The sequence below is a fragment of the Diadema antillarum genome, unplaced genomic scaffold (genome assembly GCF_040938485.1).
Source record: "Diadema antillarum isolate AM-2024a unplaced genomic scaffold, OU_Dant_1.0 seq00000089_RagTag, whole genome shotgun sequence".
Classification (NCBI taxonomy): domain Eukaryota; kingdom Metazoa; phylum Echinodermata; class Echinoidea; order Diadematoida; family Diadematidae; genus Diadema; species Diadema antillarum.
This window is the reverse complement of record NW_027271179.1, coordinates 926,395-944,839: the sequence shown is the minus strand read 5'-3', so window position 1 is coordinate 944,839 and position 18,445 is coordinate 926,395. Positions and strand designations below refer to the sequence as shown.

At 39.2% G+C, this 18,445-nt stretch overlaps 1 protein-coding gene across 1 annotated transcript in view; it reads right to left on the bottom strand.

The window, feature by feature from the left end:
- Positions 1 to 2,049: 2,049 nt before the first annotated feature.
- The window catches only part of LOC139726548 (cryptochrome-1-like), a 38,342-nt gene continuing 21,946 nt past the window's right edge, over positions 2,050 to 18,445 (bottom strand). Inside the window, exons 7-12 of the mRNA XM_071637537.1 lie at positions 16,245 to 16,415; positions 15,692 to 15,832; positions 14,254 to 14,405; positions 13,433 to 13,530; positions 9,244 to 9,348; positions 2,050 to 7,110 (exon numbers count right to left, since the gene is read on the bottom strand). Coding sequence (XP_071493638.1) covers positions 6,668 to 7,110; positions 9,244 to 9,348; positions 13,433 to 13,530; positions 14,254 to 14,405; positions 15,692 to 15,832; positions 16,245 to 16,415 — 1,110 coding nt within the window. The 3' untranslated portion in view covers positions 2,050 to 6,667. The remainder of the gene's footprint in view (positions 7,111 to 9,243; positions 9,349 to 13,432; positions 13,531 to 14,253; positions 14,406 to 15,691; positions 15,833 to 16,244; positions 16,416 to 18,445) is intronic.

The following is an 18,445-nucleotide window of genomic DNA, read 5'->3' as shown; positions in this document are numbered from 1 at the left end:
TTAACATGGCTAGAATATTGTCCCCTATAGTAAAAAGCAAGTTGAATATTTTTTTTAGTTGGTATTCTGCAATAGTTTGAGATGTCATCAGTAAGTAGTGTGCCTACTTCTCTACTAATTCTGATTTTCTGAGAATGTATCATCATTATTATTTCAAATATATGGCCCCAGACTGTACTAGTAGCACACAATCGTGGGAATTGATTGACCGACACAGTAACATGACGGGCAATGCATACATACAGTTGTGATAATTCCCCCTGATGTTTGGAATACTATTAGTTACCCCCTGCTTGTTTACGAAATATGGGCAAATATCTTCTTTCTGGTGCCATATTCCATGAGGCCGGAGGCTGAATGGAATATGGCACCAGACCGTAGATATTTCCCATATTTCGTAAGAACAAGCAGGGGGTAACAATTTTATCTTTTAGTGTAAGTGCTAACCTTCTTCTCGCTGATTTCCTCTCGTGAATGATGTTGAAATCGCCGGCTGTCGGCCATGTTGACTTACGTCTCGCGAGCTGATCATGCGCGCATCAAATACGTACACAAACACTAGTAGCCAGATAACGTCTTCAAAGACAGCGCGTCTCACTAATCAGGCAAAGACGCACATCACTTGAGACACATCTTTGAAGTTGGTTGTTGCTGCTGTCGTTTATCAAGCGTCTTTGAGTGGTCTCAGGTGATGTGCGTAATACTCTTGAAGACCACGCGCTGTCCATTTGTTTTGTACAGGATTAGCGCGCACTTTCACGCGCAGTTAGCTATGTGATATCATGGTCATCACATCACGGAATACGGAATATATTCAGTGGTGGAGTTAGCGCATGCACACAATATGACCTTATCACGGAATACAGGATATATTCAGTGGTTGATTGACCAATGAGATTACAGAATTCACGATCACTAAAAGATAAAGTAATTTGCAGTCAGTGTCCACAGTCTAGGTAAGTGTAGTTGCAGTTGTAGACATGTAAATCTGTTTCATACACAGCATCCTAAAAACAGTTCTTTGTCATCTAGACATGTAGGCCCGAATTCACAAAGGTGGTACAAATGAAACCATGGTTTAAACCATGGACAAAAACCATGGAGCACCAAGTGTCTCACGGAATATTTCGTTACGAAATTGGTCATTTCGTTGACAAAATGACCGTTTTGTTAACGAAATTATCATTTCATAGACGAAATGTTAATTTAGTTACAAAATGTCATTTTGTTACAAAATAATTATTTTATCGACGAAATGACTGATTTTATAACCAAATATTCCGTGCGACAATTGGCGCTCCATGGTTTTTGTCCATGGTTTAAACCTTGGTTTCATTTGTACCACCTTTGTGAATTCGGGCCATTGTGACCAGTTCATCAAACATGTAATCTTTGTCATGTGTGATTGTTGGTATGGAGCAGAAACTATGTATCTAGATTTAGAGCACTGCTAAATGTTTGTTTGCATTTTCCATAAGTAGCAAAATGATTCCTGCCCTTGTTATAAAATTGAATGTGGATAGTATAGATAAAATTATACCTGTAAGATCTGCTATCAGGAAAGAAATGAAAGCTATTAAGAAGTCTAGTGATGTTGTCTGATCAAGCATCTTCACTTTTGGTTTTTAGTTCTTGAAGAAATAATTCCTTCTTTGACCATATCCAAGAAATTTATGAACTTTCTCTCAGTGGCATACTGTATATGCCATATATTTAGCGACTTTTTTGCAAGTGGTTAAATTCGCCATCAAAATATACAGCGATGAACGGAAAATATGTATGTGTGCACGTCGCATTCGTGTTAAGATCAGAGTTAATATTTTTGTGTGTTGTTAATTTCGCGAATAGCATCCGACTCTTGAAATTCGATAAAATGAAAACCTCTGGAAATATGACGTATACAGTATCAAACATCTCCATGTCATGGTATATGCTCCCAAGCAAGACCATACATGAAGCATGGCACCAGTCTATCAACACAAACACACACACACACACACACACTGCTCTGACCACTTTGAATGACACCGTTATGGCAGACTTCAAATGTCTTTTTTGAACTCGAGACATTTTTATTCCTTTTTCCCACCACACAAAATGTACTTGACAATCATTTACCACAAAACAGTCTAATAAATGGATACAGTTGTGCACATATGCCAAACAAATGTGTGATACTGGACAAACAACTGGCCAGATATCAGCAGTATCACTAGGGTATGATACTCAGTGCTTGTGACTCTAAAGGAGGCTGCTCTAGGACAAGGCAAAAAGAGGTTCACAAAGTACTTTCCCAATATGCCAGCAAGATTGCCCAGCAGGGAGATAAACATTCACACACTTCCAAAGCCGCCTTCCCAAAAAATCTACTTGGTCACTCAAGCTCCAGGGCAGTTAGCTCTTCAGAAGCTGGTACTGAGGTACCTGTGAAATTGTAACACTCACAATTTTTGGTGGTTGTTTATTTTTATTTTTACCAAAAGTTTGATTCAAGGTAAAACAGACAGTTGGAAACAAAGGGTACTGTATCTTCACCCCTCTTTTCTGAAGTGTGGTACCCAACACACTGGCAGCTAGGTACACTTGCTCATGCCATATGGCCGTTGTCAGGTTCTGGTCAGTAATAAGTGTTGGAGGTTCAACCAGTAGAGTAAAGCACTGCAAGGTGAAAAATGGCCAAGTTGTGAGCATAACACTCGTAATAACTGCATTGTTTACCAAATCTGCTATAACAAAGGCTAGGTTCACCTTATGGAATGGGAATTGTGACAAGGACTTTACAGCATGTTGCACACAGTATAAAAGGAGTAACTTTGTGAGGAATGAAAACATTACAATGTAAAATGTACAGAAGCGGTGTTGATAAAGAGAATTAAGATCACAAAAGCAAGGTAAATTTTACATGTAAAACTTAATGTCATTGACTGTACACTCAACAATATTAACAACAAAAGAAAATAAAACCCACCAATTCTTGGGGGGAAAAATGTGGATACTGCTATAAATTCCATATATACATACAGTCCACAGCCATTTATGATTGTACAGTTTGGAGGAAAAATTACCTTTGATTTTAAATGAAGTAGTCTCATGAGATGTAACACTTTAAAACAACTATACATCCACCCTGTGAAACATAGTTGTACCTAGTTTGAGATTTGCAGTATACTGAACTTTAAGCCCATTACCTTGGATAGGAAGTATTCAGCATATCAACCAATAGCTGAGAGCATATTTTCTTTTGGAAAAACGTGCTCGTAGTTTCTGCATCAGTGGTTTAATTCAAATACCCCACTGTGACATTGGTCCCAGTACTTTTTTCTTTTTTTTTACCATACTTTGACCAGAGTCTCAGCTGTACATTTTTCACTTCACTACTTTACCCATGCTCTAATTTTAATATCACATTTCAATACAGATAAACCAACAAAGAAACTATGATACGCTTTTGAGCTGCAATATTGAAGAAGCCGTGACAATGTTTTTTTTTCCTGGTTTGGACCTTTGACCTCTGACCTACGACAGATTTCTCACAAATCTCATCTAGACGAGGTCGTGTCCCACTATCACTGTAACCAGTTTGTCAAACTTGCATTGATACCCTGAGTGTAACAAAAATTTGAAAATATTTTTCCAAGGTATTTGATTTGAATTTTGCCTTCCTGTTTGATGAAGTTTGTAGAAAATCTGATGAGTACAGTAAGGTTGACATGTTTGTTCAAAAAAGCTTGAAAAGGCAAACACAGAAAATGAGGTCACAGCAAGTTCATACTTCTTTAGTGCAGGTTCATACAAACACCCTGCAACTACAATAAGATATAAAAATATCACCAAAGTGGAATGAAAATTGTCTAAGTTTTGGATATTCTAATCTTGAGGTCATTTAGCTCAATCATAAGGCCACCTCATAACCTTCTACCAGCGAAGTAAGATTTTGATATCCAATGACACGGATAGAATTCAGTAACTGCTGGTCCATTCATATTCTTGTCACCCTACACATACTACCCAATTACACATCACACGTTGTGTGACAATATGGGCAGACATTTCACTTCCCTATCAAGTATGTGCAGTACAGATGCCTTTGATCACTAGAGAGTAAAAATAAAATTTTGCCACCACCTTTTGGATCATACCTGTGGTATCCAATACAATCTCTCTTACATGTGCACTCTTCAAAACTATGCAGAATTTGCATGGCAAGACCAGTAGTGTACATACAAAACATTTTAACAATTGCTCTTTTCCTTTGGGCCTCTGAATTCACACTGCTTGGAAATAGGGATATTTCACACTGCAGTGATTACCATATCTCACAAAAAATCCTGTATCTCTCAGATATTAAGTGGAGGTTCAGTATAAATCTGCCTTACCAAAATACTGACATGATTAATTTCGTAGAAAAAGAAAATATCAGGACTCTTAAAATGTAAATGCAACAGTAAACATGACATCATCCCAACCCAACAATCACACAGAACTTATGAACACATTACTACTGCATGGTCAAGACAAAGCATGCAATGATTAATGGTAGCATGTATATGTAGTGTGCATGGCTACAAGGAACAGAAATCACAGCACCCAGTGACTTTCAACACCTGTGCATTTCCTCTCTTCACACAAATACATATATACATTAATTTATCTTTCACTATTGAGAATCTATGTTCCCTTTCTCATAATTTTTTTTTTCTGGTTGATGGGAGAGAGTGGAAACAAATTGCCACTCATTATCACTCCCCAATGACACTGTCATCAGCACAGATCTTAGTTTCTTGACATTGTAGCACAAATTATTAAGTTTTGCTCACCACATTTTATGTATTATGATCTAAAAGTTTGACATCTATGGACTATCAAAGGACAATTTCTGTAACACTTGACTCACTTGGGTATTGGAGAACATTGACAGTGTGAGGGTCTAGGATGGATCTTTTCTGATTGATGTCTATGTTGATAACAGGATATGTTTGGCAGCTTTCATTGCGTTTAACCTTGTTATGGTAATATTGATGTATAATTACATTGTGGCACAATAGCATGTTACCAAACAGAAAGCATCAAATCAAATTTTCTTAATTCTTCCATTTTGGGAGAACTGGTGGAGAGTATCAAAAAAAAACGTTTTCTTGCTTATACGTGTATACTGATGCCATGTATATAATCTAGTGACATTGGGAAATGGACAAGACTGTGTAACTCTTTCTATCTCAGCATATTTTGGGCACAGCAGCTCTCTTGTTTCTGTATCTACAGCATTCCAAAGCTATAAGCCAATAAGCTTTGGTCAAACACCTGTCTTCAGTATGGCACCACATATTATTTCATGGGTATTTGTGCAAAGCTGAAGTGAAGTGTTTAATCTTCATAAGGCAATACATGATGTAGTCCTGAACACATCAACTTGAAGTGCTGAATAAGTTCCACACATCGGCATATCAAAATACTTAGTTCAGAGATTACTTGTTATTCACACAAAGAAAAACAAAAATATCTATATACCTTTGAAATAAGTGCTGTTCATCAGCATCGCTAAAAACTTTGTGATACACAAACAGCAAGGCCCAGCAGTAGAAGAGAATTTAAAATGACTCCCTACCAGTGCACAAATTCATTTTGGTGCCAAACTTAATGGGCTGTGATGAAAGCTGGTTTCCTCATTCTGCCTGTGGAATATCACAGCTATTCGTCATATCATGACAGAAAATCTTTGAACCACGCGGACAGAATTGCTTCAGTTCATGACCTGGTTTACTTCAAGGCACTGGTTCAAAGTGCAGTTAATAACAGTCGCAACAAAAAAAAAATCATGAATGAGAATTTAATTCACAAATTTGTGCATTTTTTTGAGAGGTCAACAGCTATGTACCATAATATCATACAAGATGTTGAGATAGCAACTCTTTCTATAATAGAAACTTCTGATGCAGCAGCAGCCAATCAGAAAGCAGGATTCTTGTCATTACCGTGACACTTGTAATGGCTGCAAAAGTTGTTATCACAGCAACTTTTAATGAAACAAGGCTCTGTTCCTCATTTGCAGAACATGTGTGTTCTGGACTAAAACCTGGTTTCTTGTACTTGAAATAAGGCATCATTTGGTGATTAAATCTGCAAATAGAAATGTGGCAATGTGACATTCATCCATGCTTGAGCACTCTGAAACCATTTACTAGTCCATGTGAGAACAAACTATGCCCTTAGCACAGAGTGATCAAGGTTTAATGAGGGTGTTGTGAAAGATCTTTGTAGATACCAGAACTGAAATTCATCCCCCACTTTTGTTTGAATGTTTGAACATCAAAATGAGCATTCAGTATTTGACATATTACATAACATGATACTTCATTTTTTCATGACATCACTTGACACTGAGTAAAGTTTCTATTTTGAATGCACAGAGAGTAGCAGTGAGGATAAGCTTCATATCACCATGAATTAAAAAAAAAAAATGTATGTGAGGGTGAGACTGACACAAAACAAATATCTGTCTTTACATTCTTTCACTCAGTGTTATTTGTATATACATAGATACAGGTATAGCGAATTGAAAATAGGGGCATAACAATCATTATTTCCCTTGCATTCAAATGACTATAAATTCAATGTACACATAAAATGTCTACCACAAGGAGGAGAAGGGGTAAAACCAACGAGTGCCTCACTGGTTGACATACTGCCTAGAGGTAAGATGGGGATTGCCATGACCCATGTCATGCACCATTGCTGAGGTGCCTGGTCTCATGTCCAGGGGGCTGGAGCTGGAGGGGCCGGCAATGTCTTGGGGCAACACCCCGAGCTGCTGTTGCTGCTGCTGCTGTTGCACAACCACAAGTCTGGGAACTGTCAACTGGGATTTGGAAGTTTGGTAGTCCACAGGGACAGGTGGTGCAGGTGGGTAGTGGTGCCCCCTTCTAATGGCTACACCCATACTCCGCCCCATAAACTGCATCTTGTTGGGCATCGGCTGGTCAGGCTGATCTGGGTTGACGCCATGGCGATGCTGGGCTACCTCCTTCTGTCGCAGCAAGATGGAGTCCACACTCTTGGTGTTCTGCGGAGGTTCCGATGCTTCTTTGGAGCTTGGCACAGAGCCAAGGAGTCCTATGTGGGGGGCAAGCAGTAAGAGAGTTTACCACCAAATTAGTGATTTGCTGCCAGCAGCATTCATGACATGATCATTCCTAGCAATTTTATCAACAGTTTATATTTTTGTTGCCACTTCTGGGTTTACTCAGCTGACAAGCTAAGGGCCTTCAGTGCAATTTTCTGGTGCCACTTCCCCGGGGTTTATTGGCTGACAAGCAAAAAACAACAACAACAACAAAACAAAACAGAAAAAACCTTAAGCCCCTGTTCCACTATGCCGTTCTCGCTACGATTTGACAATTTTCTCAGATCGGGAAGGATCGGGTAAAACCCGAGCCGATCTGGACACAGTATGATGTTAGAACGCTCTAAGAACGCTGCAGTTACGACTACCACGTGCTTGCTACGCTTATACTACGATGATCGGGAATGAGACATTGCAATCTCTGCCGCTGCAGTTACGCTTTAGTACGATGTAGCTATGCTGTCAGTGCGATGTTGCCGATGTTATCCCATCGATGCAAGCTGTATTTACTCTCTGAACGATGTACTGTACGAGCTGAAATTTTCGCGTACAGATATTTTCACGAATTGCTACTTGGAGGACATTTTCGCGTGTTGTTAATTTCGCGGTTGCAAGGGTCTAACTGAACTTAGTTATTCGCACGTTGTTATTTTCGCGGTTAAACGGCGATTCGCGAAATTCGTGAAAATAAAACCACCGCGAAAATTTCAGCTCGTACAGTATACGATCTTATCACGCTGTTACCCCGTCCAGAGAGCTGAAAAGTGCCCGATGTACCCCGATTTGACCGTCGGTCCTCAGTCAGTCAACTTATTAGCATGCACAACCAAAGAAATAAACTGTGGAACCCGAAGAGGCTTCTCAACTCACGGTTCTTTTGCAGCAATTTCATATTCTTCAAAATTCTACTATGTCCTCTTCTTCCTCCACTTTTAGCATCATGTGCAGTCTCTCTTTCTTCGCCCTTTGTGTAGCTACTTCGCTGCTTTCTTCTCTTCTTTTTCTTCATCTCTTCTTCTTCTTCAAAAATTTGAGCCCCTTCTTCATATTCTGCCTTGACAGGTGCAGCGACATTGTCCTCCTCAACAGTCTTGTCTCTCGATCTTTGTGATCTTCTTCTGGCTGACATTTTGATTAAGATTTTTCCAGCGTATCGGCTGCGTCCCTTTTAGAGCGGTAGGAACAGTAGGCGTAGGAACAGTGTAGCTAAAGCGGAAACAGCATAACTAAAGCGCGAATGACGTGTACTGAGAGCGTTATAGGAACAGGCCTTGATTCTATACAAGAGTAGAGAAGGCAGTGAGAGCGACGTTGAAGCGGGAAGATCATGCTTTGATCAGGGAAGAGCGGCTCAGCAGCGGGACCATGTCGGTGTCTAAGTTTACTTCCCCTTCTTGTGCCAATGTCACTACGCTCAGAAAGACCTCGTTACGCTCATCCCGCGGTGTTCACACTGTCACTACGCTCTCCCCGCTTGCCGGACGATTCAAAATAGGTCAATTTTGATCGGGAAGATCCGCGAAGAAATTTTCAACATGTTCAAAATTTCTTCCCGATCTGAAAAAATGCCCGCTCCAACCCCGACCTCCAAACGCTGCTACTACGATGCTTCCGATCCCCGTACGCTTTTGCCGCTCTCTCCCGATCTGCTAGATCGGGACAGATCGGGGTCCAGATCATGATAGTGGAATGGGGGCCTTAACTACATTTTTCTGGTGCTTCTTAGCCTTGTACCAATGTGTTCTCCACATGCTGTATGATTAAAACATTTCTCATAATTTTGTGGCCCTGCATACAGTATATGTACAGACAACATTGAGTACTTCCCACGTGCTAGAAAACTGTATCAGTGGCGTACTGAGAAAAATAATGCTGAAGTTTTGGCCATATAAAAGAAGTGGATGAGGGAAAGTCACTACAGCATATGGTATGAGCAAACTTTACCACACAATTTTGGGCAACTGTCATTGTGTTAATAATCTAAAGCCTTTGTCAGGACTTTGGTGCCTGATTTATAGTCAGTACGCCCTTTGACAACCTGGCTGAAACCAGCACATTTTCTCAGGCAGGGTAGGAGTCTACAGTGCTTCGACTGGGAAGCTGGATCTATCCCTTGAACATACCTGGTCCTCCGTGCCGCGAGAGGTTGTTGTAGACTTTCCGCATCCTCTCGATGTTTCTGTGGCTGGCTTCAGCATGGTCCACAATGGGGAAGTTATAATCCTTGCCTGTTGGGTCATGAAAGGGTCAAGTGCAGAGGTTGTGTTAGCAAGGTTCTCCTTCGCCTCATTCTAAATTTCTCTTATCTCTCATCTCTGCACAACACAGCCATCTCCTTTCAATAATGTCTGGTCTATGATAGGGGAAAAATGAACCCTACAGACTGAACACATAAACATACTTAGAATCTCTCCAGACAATCTCATCTTCTACATGCTATCCAAAGCACCTCTTACAGAGAATTTAAACACTCAACCACATCAAATCTACTGGGCCTAGAACACAAAATTTATAACTACTAATCCTTACAAGACTGGAATACAATTGACCATAGTAGTGTTGGGGAAAAAAATTGCAAAGGGAAGCTATAGTAAAGTAAAAAAAATTGTGACACAGAGAGGGGGAGAGAGAGAGGACAGATAGACAGATATACATACAGACATGGGAGACTTAGTGAGGAGAAAGTTTTCTCTGGTGAAGACCATTTCCCGCCTACCTTTTGATGATTTCAACCATACCTCATTTCCATAATGGAATGGGCCAGAATTTACAGTCATCAAGAACCAACCATCAATGGTCAGGGCAAGGCAGGCAACACTGAACGAAATTCTTTTATACATTTTTTTTTCTTCAACTTATAAAAGAGTGGCAACCCAACTGAGGTCCAGGATTGTATTTTGTACCAGATGCCTTGCCAGGATCAATACGGGGCAGGACTCAATGAATTCATTGTAGCTTTTGCCTTGATGTGCAGCGATGGTATGTTCTGAATGACTGCGATCGAGTCCCCCCATTGTGGGGAATGAGGGATGGTGAATCATTTGGCAGGGAAATCTCCCCACCAGAGTCTGACCCCAACAGAGTGATGATGTCTGCAGCTTTGCTGAAGCCGTCAAAGAGACCAGGCATTGCTTACAGTCAAACACTCACCATTGCACTACACAAGGGTGTTCAAACTCATCACAACACACACCCTACGCGCACACACACAGTGCTCTCTATCATCTCACCCACTGACAGTCCACATGTACAGACACGTATGAATGTAAACAGCAAGCAATGCATGAATGAACTAATACTGTACACATTCCTCACTGTTAATTGCTACTTAAAAGAAAATAAATTTCACCAGGAATCTGTGTCACAAAGACAATCTCAATTTGTTTTGTTTGGACGCACTGACAATCCCTACCCTGGAGAAACCTTATACAGTTTTGACTACAAGTATAACACTGGCATCAGTGCAGGCTATGCAGCCCCCATCTCTGTCAAACATGAATATGTTTATGATGGAAGTTTCTTCTCATCGAAGCCAGGAATCTGTATTTTCTGAAGTAACTACGTGACATCAAAATTGGTTCAGATAGAGACTGAAAATTTACTTCATTACAGAAATCTTGCCTTGCTTCACTTTCACTTTACTTTACCAAACACTGGAGAAATTATATTAAATTGAAATTATACTTGACATCTGAACATTCTCAGCTGTAATCTCATGTCACCAATGTGTGACATTGTACAAGTGTATGATGTTGATCAGAGCCGCACTACACTCAGTACATGGCTGTTAGCAGAGCATTATGTCAGCTAATTACAGACATCATCACAAGGGGGGGTTAGATCATTGCGAGTATCAGCACATCACAGATTCTACCCTCATTTCAGCGGCTGGCACCGGGCAGGGGACCATACCACGGGTAAAATATGCATGCGCTGATCATTGAACAATGACGTGAAATTAATCAGACAAGATTAAGCTCTCTAGATGCTTACAGTAACAAACAGACGAACGTAAAGGAAACGATAACAGAGCCTAAGTTAGGAACCCAATAATATTACTTGAAAGAAGCTTTGTAATGGCCACTCACTTCCAATGGGATAAAACAAGAATTTGATTACAACTAAGTTTGGGGCAATTTTATCTTCTTCTTTTTTTCCTCTCACAACTGTTTCATTTTTCATGGCTGGTCAGCCTGAAACACATCTTTCTTAACATTGCATCTATATTTCTGCAAGATTTTAGATGCAATACAGAAATTCTTCTCGACAAATCACTGAGGCAAATATTCATGAGGAAATGAAAACAAACTAAAGATAAATGTGATGCATGTGCTTCAGAATGTTTTGACTGGTTGGATGAATGAGTAGGCCAAAGCAAATCTTCCCACTTCATAAACATTGGATATTTTAAAGAGAAAATAAAAGAATGATTCTCAATGTGAGTGAACATAGCTTAAACTACAAGAGAAAACTTAAAAAGCTACCTTTAAAAGACCTTGTACATTGACTGTAAAATTTATGTACATTACCTGTAAACATACGTGCAGGGCAATGCCAAATTTCTACTACTGATTAGAATGTGAAATGAATTGCCACATAAATTTAGATAAATTTAGCAGAATATCGTTCTTGACACGATATTGTATAAATGTTTTAATCAAGATGAATGAATGAAGGTAACTATTCATCGATATTATTGAAGATGTTCCTTTAAATCGTGCATGAGGAAACAACTTACAGGGCCACATTGCTATGTGGAGAGTATTTCTCTGAAACAATTTAGAGATCATGGACGTGATAAGAAAAAGGTAATATTTTTCATCAAACAGAATTTCTGCTGGAGGATAAGATTATGGATATAACATATCTCTCCAAATATTAAACGCAATTTTTGGCACTGTGCTTTTTGTTTTCTCCATATTCTATTAGGATCTTAGAATTTAAGATATGGGTTACCTACAATACCCATATGTCTGGAGACATGTTTATACTAAAAAGGGTAAAAAGAGCTTATCGCAAAACAGTGAGGGCATTGGCTGAGATGGCTGAAAGTGATCTGTCCCCCGCGTGGTGATGGCGCTGCACATTTACAGAACTTGGCATTTCATGCGAGGGCTGGAGGACTACGTTTACATATTCCTGCAGAGAGATGTCTTAAATCACGTACATTTAACAAGTGAAAGTCAGCAATTCATTCAACTTACATCTACAATACAGAACAGAAAAAAAAAAACCCAGAGGTCATAATATCTCAGTGGTTGCAAATTATGAAACAAATGTGGCATGTTTACATTAATATCCCATTAGTCTTGAGCTCAAAGTGAAGTTTTTAACATAATATCATTGGTGTCAGAAGTTATAATAATGCTGTTAGCTTTATTTTACTGTAGTACAGCTGAGTACTTTACAATGTGTTGTTTCAATCAAATAATTCTTACATATTTAACCCCCTTCCCAAGTGCTATGTCTATAATGTTTTACAAACTTTACAATATTCACATTGCTCAATCAAAGCTTGTCCATACTGTAAAAATTCCAGTGAGAAGGGCTTTAAACTGAGATAAACATCTTATCTTTTGATGATCATATGTGGAAAAATGTCAATGGATTAAGGAGAAATGAGTAAACCTCCTTAAAATCTACGATAAAGTCAGTGTCGTTTACATGCATCATCACTAGTGAACTGCCTAAAAAAATGATGAAGAATGAATGATTTTCGTAAATGCATCAATCATCAGAGGTAGGAAGTGTTTCACGATCAATGAACACCAAAAAGCAGGAGCCTTTTAGTGCTCTTCTGGCATAAAGACATGCATGTATATCATGTAACAGCAAAAAGACTGAGAAAAGAGCATAAGGACATAAAAGAAAAACACTTTCCAAACATGCTTCCTAAATCATGGAGCACAACATCTTGTTTTGCAAAGAAAACATGGACTTCTCATTAATTTTGAGCTACTATAGCCCTTGCAGTAACTTTTAAAACAACAAAATGCACAAGATATGGATACAATACTTCCAAAGAGTCTGAAGCAAGTGAATGACAGTTATCGTACTGTGTTCTCCTTTTCATCATTCTTCAGAGTTATGCTCCGCAATTCTTAATTTAAAAGCTATTACTCTGACTTTCAGATAGTAAACATAAGAGAAAATTACGCAGTGTTTACAGTTGCATTTGCTAATTGTCTTTGAGATGTGCATGAAAGTGCACAATTTGACTTTCTTGAAGCTTTTGTCTCTTTGATACTGCATGTGACTTGTGAACAAAAAGTGGAAAAATGATAAGATGTGATAAGAGGAAAAGCAACCCACCAATGATGCACTTTGCTTTCTCTTGTACTTCCAGGGGAGCTGTCCATGGCTCGAAGATGTACTTGGAGGGGAAGTTCTTAAGAACAGGAAGGTATTTCCTGTAATAAGGACAAAGGATGTGTTTTGATAAAATGGGGCCATAATGTGCTGTTACCATGGTAACATACTCTGTGCTACTCTTGAAAAACATGTCTTGCACAACTTTATACCACGATCACCACATGCGCCAAATTTCTTCTGAATCGCTTACAAACTGGAGAATAATCTAAACCTTCAAGGCTTTTTTTCTGATTAGGGCACTAGATGCACTGTTTCCATGGCAACATACTTTCTGCTACTCTTACAAATTTGTCCTGTCCAACTTTGTATCAAGTTAATTCAGTAAGTGTACCACACTTGATTTGAATGGCTTAGAAACTGGAGAAAAAAGTTTCACTTGCAAGGCTTTTTCTGAATTGGGTGCCATAACTTTGGCATACCACAATCAAAGAAGTTTACCTCCACCTTTAACTAATGTTTTTCAAAACCCTGAACATGACAACCCGTATTTAGACTGTCATGTGGTGCTACTACATGCACTTGTGCAAAGTGTACTAATGGTCTGTCAACAAATAAAATGTAATGCAGATAAAATCAAAGAATTTGAATACCCTACAGATTAAACCCTTTGAGCATTTCAACATGCTTTTCCAATGTCAGGCTCAAAGGGCACCCCCTAAAAAAGACGAAGAAGACGAAAAAAGAGAGAATCTTTTCCAATACAGCAAAGCCAAGGCATAACAAAAAGAATGCTTTCTGTGAGCACTGAAACTATAGCTTACCTGACGTAGTCCCCGTTGGGGTCTGTGCGTCTCCCAAACTTGACGGGGCAGTAGCAGTGGAAAAACTGTTGGTAGAAAGAGCTGCATGAGAGCCAGATCCAGTTGCCAGCATTGACGCTCCAGTCTGCATCCAGGAGGTACTCGTCAAACACCTGATATCAGAGGTCACAGAGTTGAGGATGTTGGTACAGCATGGTATCATGGTGATGAATGGCATGATGCTATCATACTGTAAAAGTGGAAATTTTGGCGGTGTTGAAATTTTCGCACATTTTGCGCAACCAGAAACTAGCGCGAAAATAAAAACACGTGAATATTTTTGCTTGCAATATGTTCTCGTACTTACTGCCCTGCCTTGATTCCGCAGAATCAAAAGCACGCCAAACTCTTCTTTCTGGGCCGAGCTCGAAAAATTAGTCGCGCGAAAATATCCACTTTTACAGTAGTGACGATATGGTATGACGGTAACATAGTGATGATATTAAGATGTCATTGTAATTACCTCCGCCAATGGAGGAGGTTATGTTTTCATTACTGTTTGCTTGCTTGTCCTTGTGCAAAATAACTCAAAAAGTTGTGAGTGGATTTGGATGAAACTTGCAGGAAAGGTTGAGAATGACACAAGGAACAGATGATTAAATTTTGGAATTAATCTGGAAATTTTTATGGGTATTATGAAGAATTTTCAATATTTTATCAGGTCGGGTCAATGAACTTGGCAGTTCAAGCTGCACATATTTTAGGTTTTCATACACGCACAAAAGTGTGTGCACTAGGTGTACTAGTTTTAGCTAGGGTGAGGCGCGCTGCGCAGCTGAAAGTTGCTGATGTTACAAAAAGCTTCTACATTGAGAAATCGGGTGATATTCAGCATGCATATGGGCAGAAATCACTATCTCTGTGCAAGAACAAGATCATTGGTGGAAATTAGCTGCTTGGCCGAGATCTGCACTCTCAGAGTGCTTCTCTAGTTATATGGTATGATGGCATCATAGTGATGATAGAGAGTGATGGTGTCATATTGATAACATGGTATGGTGGTATCATGATGCTGGTATTGTATTATGGATTCATAGTGCACACGTCTACCTGATGCTTACCTAATGTCTATATTTTCATGTGCATGAATGATAATCACATCAGAATCAAACGTTGAAACTAGAAAAGCACTCTGAGAGCGCAGACTTCCGCCAAGCAGGTTTTTCCCCCACTGATCTTGTTCTTCTATAGAGATCAGTGATTTCCACTCATTATGCATGCTGAAAGTAGCTGATGTAGGTTGACTACCCAAGGCAGAGAGAGATATGGGACCAGCTTCAGGCTGGTACTCTCCCTGGGAGTTCATTTTTCTGTTTTGGTCAAGTACTACCACTTTTTTTTTTCCTTCCTGAAACTAGGGACAAATGAATAGTCTCAAACTCTTGGGCAGTTTACTGACCTTCATGCCTTCTTCCCAGCTCATCCAGAGGTCGCCGCGGGTCAAGAAGCAAGCCACTGCATGTCTGGCCAGTGGATGTATCCAGCCCTCCAGTCGCAACTGAGTCATGATGGCATCTATCCATGGAAACCCTGTTTCTCCCTGCATTTCAAAGAATGGAGGAACACATACACAGGTTTTGAAAATAGATTTGACAGCAGATTTGCATGACTGTTCTCCCTTTGCAAAAGCAATTATTACAAACATCCATTAACATTTCAAACTATTATTCATTACACTTATATCAGTACATTTGCTGTCAGACACTCTTTGGTAGGATAAACAAAGTAAAAACATTAGATATTGAAAATAATTAAATACACTAGAAAAGAAATACCTTGAGGCTAGGTGAAAACAGTGCATTAATCATTAATCCACACAAGTGCCAATTTTCATGCTCACAGAGCCAACTGTATGGGGTGGCCTCCTGAGAATAGCTCAGTGTACTCCAAATGTGTGTGGTGAGGAAGAGAAGGAAAAGGAGAGACAGAGAGTGAAAGAGACTCTAGCTTACATTGGCCCACTTATTCAGCATCTCAGGATTCTTGTCCCATGGGATCTGAATGCAGATTGGGTTGTCCACCATGCGGTCAAACATGCGATTGTTGCACGCCACAGTGAAGAAGAACTCCCGCCACAAGAGCTGGCCATGCAGTGACAATGGGGTATGGGTGGTCTTTCGAACCTGTGGACGCAACAGCATAAAAAAAGTTTCAAAATGTAAAATGTCATGGCTGGAATGCAGTAAATCTTGATGTTGATTTCTTTTATCTAATTTCATGAACACAGCATGGGCTAAACACAACCCATATATATCATGGTCATTTGGAATAGGTTACATAAAAAGAAACCTAAAGGACATGAATGTTTGTGCCATCATGATAACAAAGGTATGACACTTAGCCATCTAATATTTGGAGTGAAGTTACACACAGATATTTCAGTCAAACTTAAACACACACACACATACACACAAAATACACCAGAACATCACTTAACGTATCATTTCCTTCCCCTGTTTTTATTTAGGGATTGGTACATGTAACATTTGGAGCAAAATCACAGCTGCCTACAAAAGCGAAGACTTGCCTCTGTGTACATACAAACAGAAAAAAAGAAGATGATCTCTTGATCACCAATTAAAAAACTAGAAATGTCGTTGCGGCGACTGGTATGCCTCCGCCATAATGCATGGTTCTCCTAATAGGTCTATAGTACAATGTCTTGACAATGTGTGATGACAGTTTCACGCAACTGGCAAAATATTAAAATGACAGGTTTGACACAAATATGCTGAATGTTCACTTTCCTAGAACTAGGTTCAATTGGATGAATGATTAAAACGTCAGATTGCAGGTATTTGGGGAACTGATGATTTTTACTTGACTTTTGGACCCTTTTATAAGTTTATGCATTGAGTAATTTTCAAGGTATTGAGAAAACATATAATTTCAGTATCAAATGGTAAAATAGTATTATCTAAACCTGGCCTTTGACCTTTGAACTCACAGTTCCAAAGAGAATCACTGTTAGGTAGAACATGCATAAATATGTAAGTTTCATGATGATACCTTGAGTTACTTTCGAGATATGGAGGAAAAAGTGCAATTTAGCACTTTCACTTGACCTTTGACCTTTTGAACTTTGACCTTTTGGCAAGAAACTTCCCATAGAATATACATTGGGTAATACATGCATACATCAAGTTTAAAAAAAAATCCTTCAGGCATTGCATTTATAAATATAAGGAAAGTAGTGATATTTTGAAGTGTTGACCTTGACCTTTGACCCCCTGACCTTTGACCCATGACCCCCAACTTCCCTAGATAATCACTGCCCATCGATACATGCATATATACTAAGTTCCATGAAGATACTTTGAACCATTTGCGAGATATGGAGAAAAACATGAAATTTCAACCTTTTTTTTCACAGAATAACCTGTGACCTTTGACCCCGTGACCCTAAAATCCAAACAAAGTATCATCCCCCCAAGATATACCCTCATAGTCATACCAAGTTTGATGTAAAACCACCACACGGTTCTTGAGATATCGACAAAAACAAAACGGGACGGACGGACGGACGACCAGAAAAAATTGTGCCTCCGGCCACTTCGTTGGCGGAGGCATAAATACTTAAAACAATTCTGTGATGAGAGAAACAATGAACCAAATTTCCCACTTTTAGAAGTGTTCAAAAGAAGAAAAAAAACTCAAATAGCTTCCTGACAGGCAACAGAGCAATGATGGAGACCAAATTTACTTAGTATAATGCACAAATGTTGGCCAATTGTCCCATACTTCCGGGATCTGAGTGCATGGAGTAAGGCAAATTGTTAAAATGCTTTCTCTTGTAAACTATGTAAATCTGCCAATTTATGCAAATCAAAACTATGGGAACAATGCATATTTAGAAATATGGCAACAGGTGGATTCGTGTATGGCACTCCCAAAGAAAGGGAAAGAGCACAAAAAATCTAACTACAGAAATGTATTATCTACCGATTTATTTCATTCCTACTTTCCTTTTAATTGAAATACCTATTTTTTCTTTAAAAGGCAGATTTTGTCATGTTGTTGCTATAGCAATGAAAAAGAAGTGAAATGAACACAGTGGAAAAAAAAAGCTGATAATCATGATAGTAGTTAGTAATCAATATTTCACTCGATTTTGTCATATTTTCTTGCTTTTTCAAGAAAATATTCATTTTCT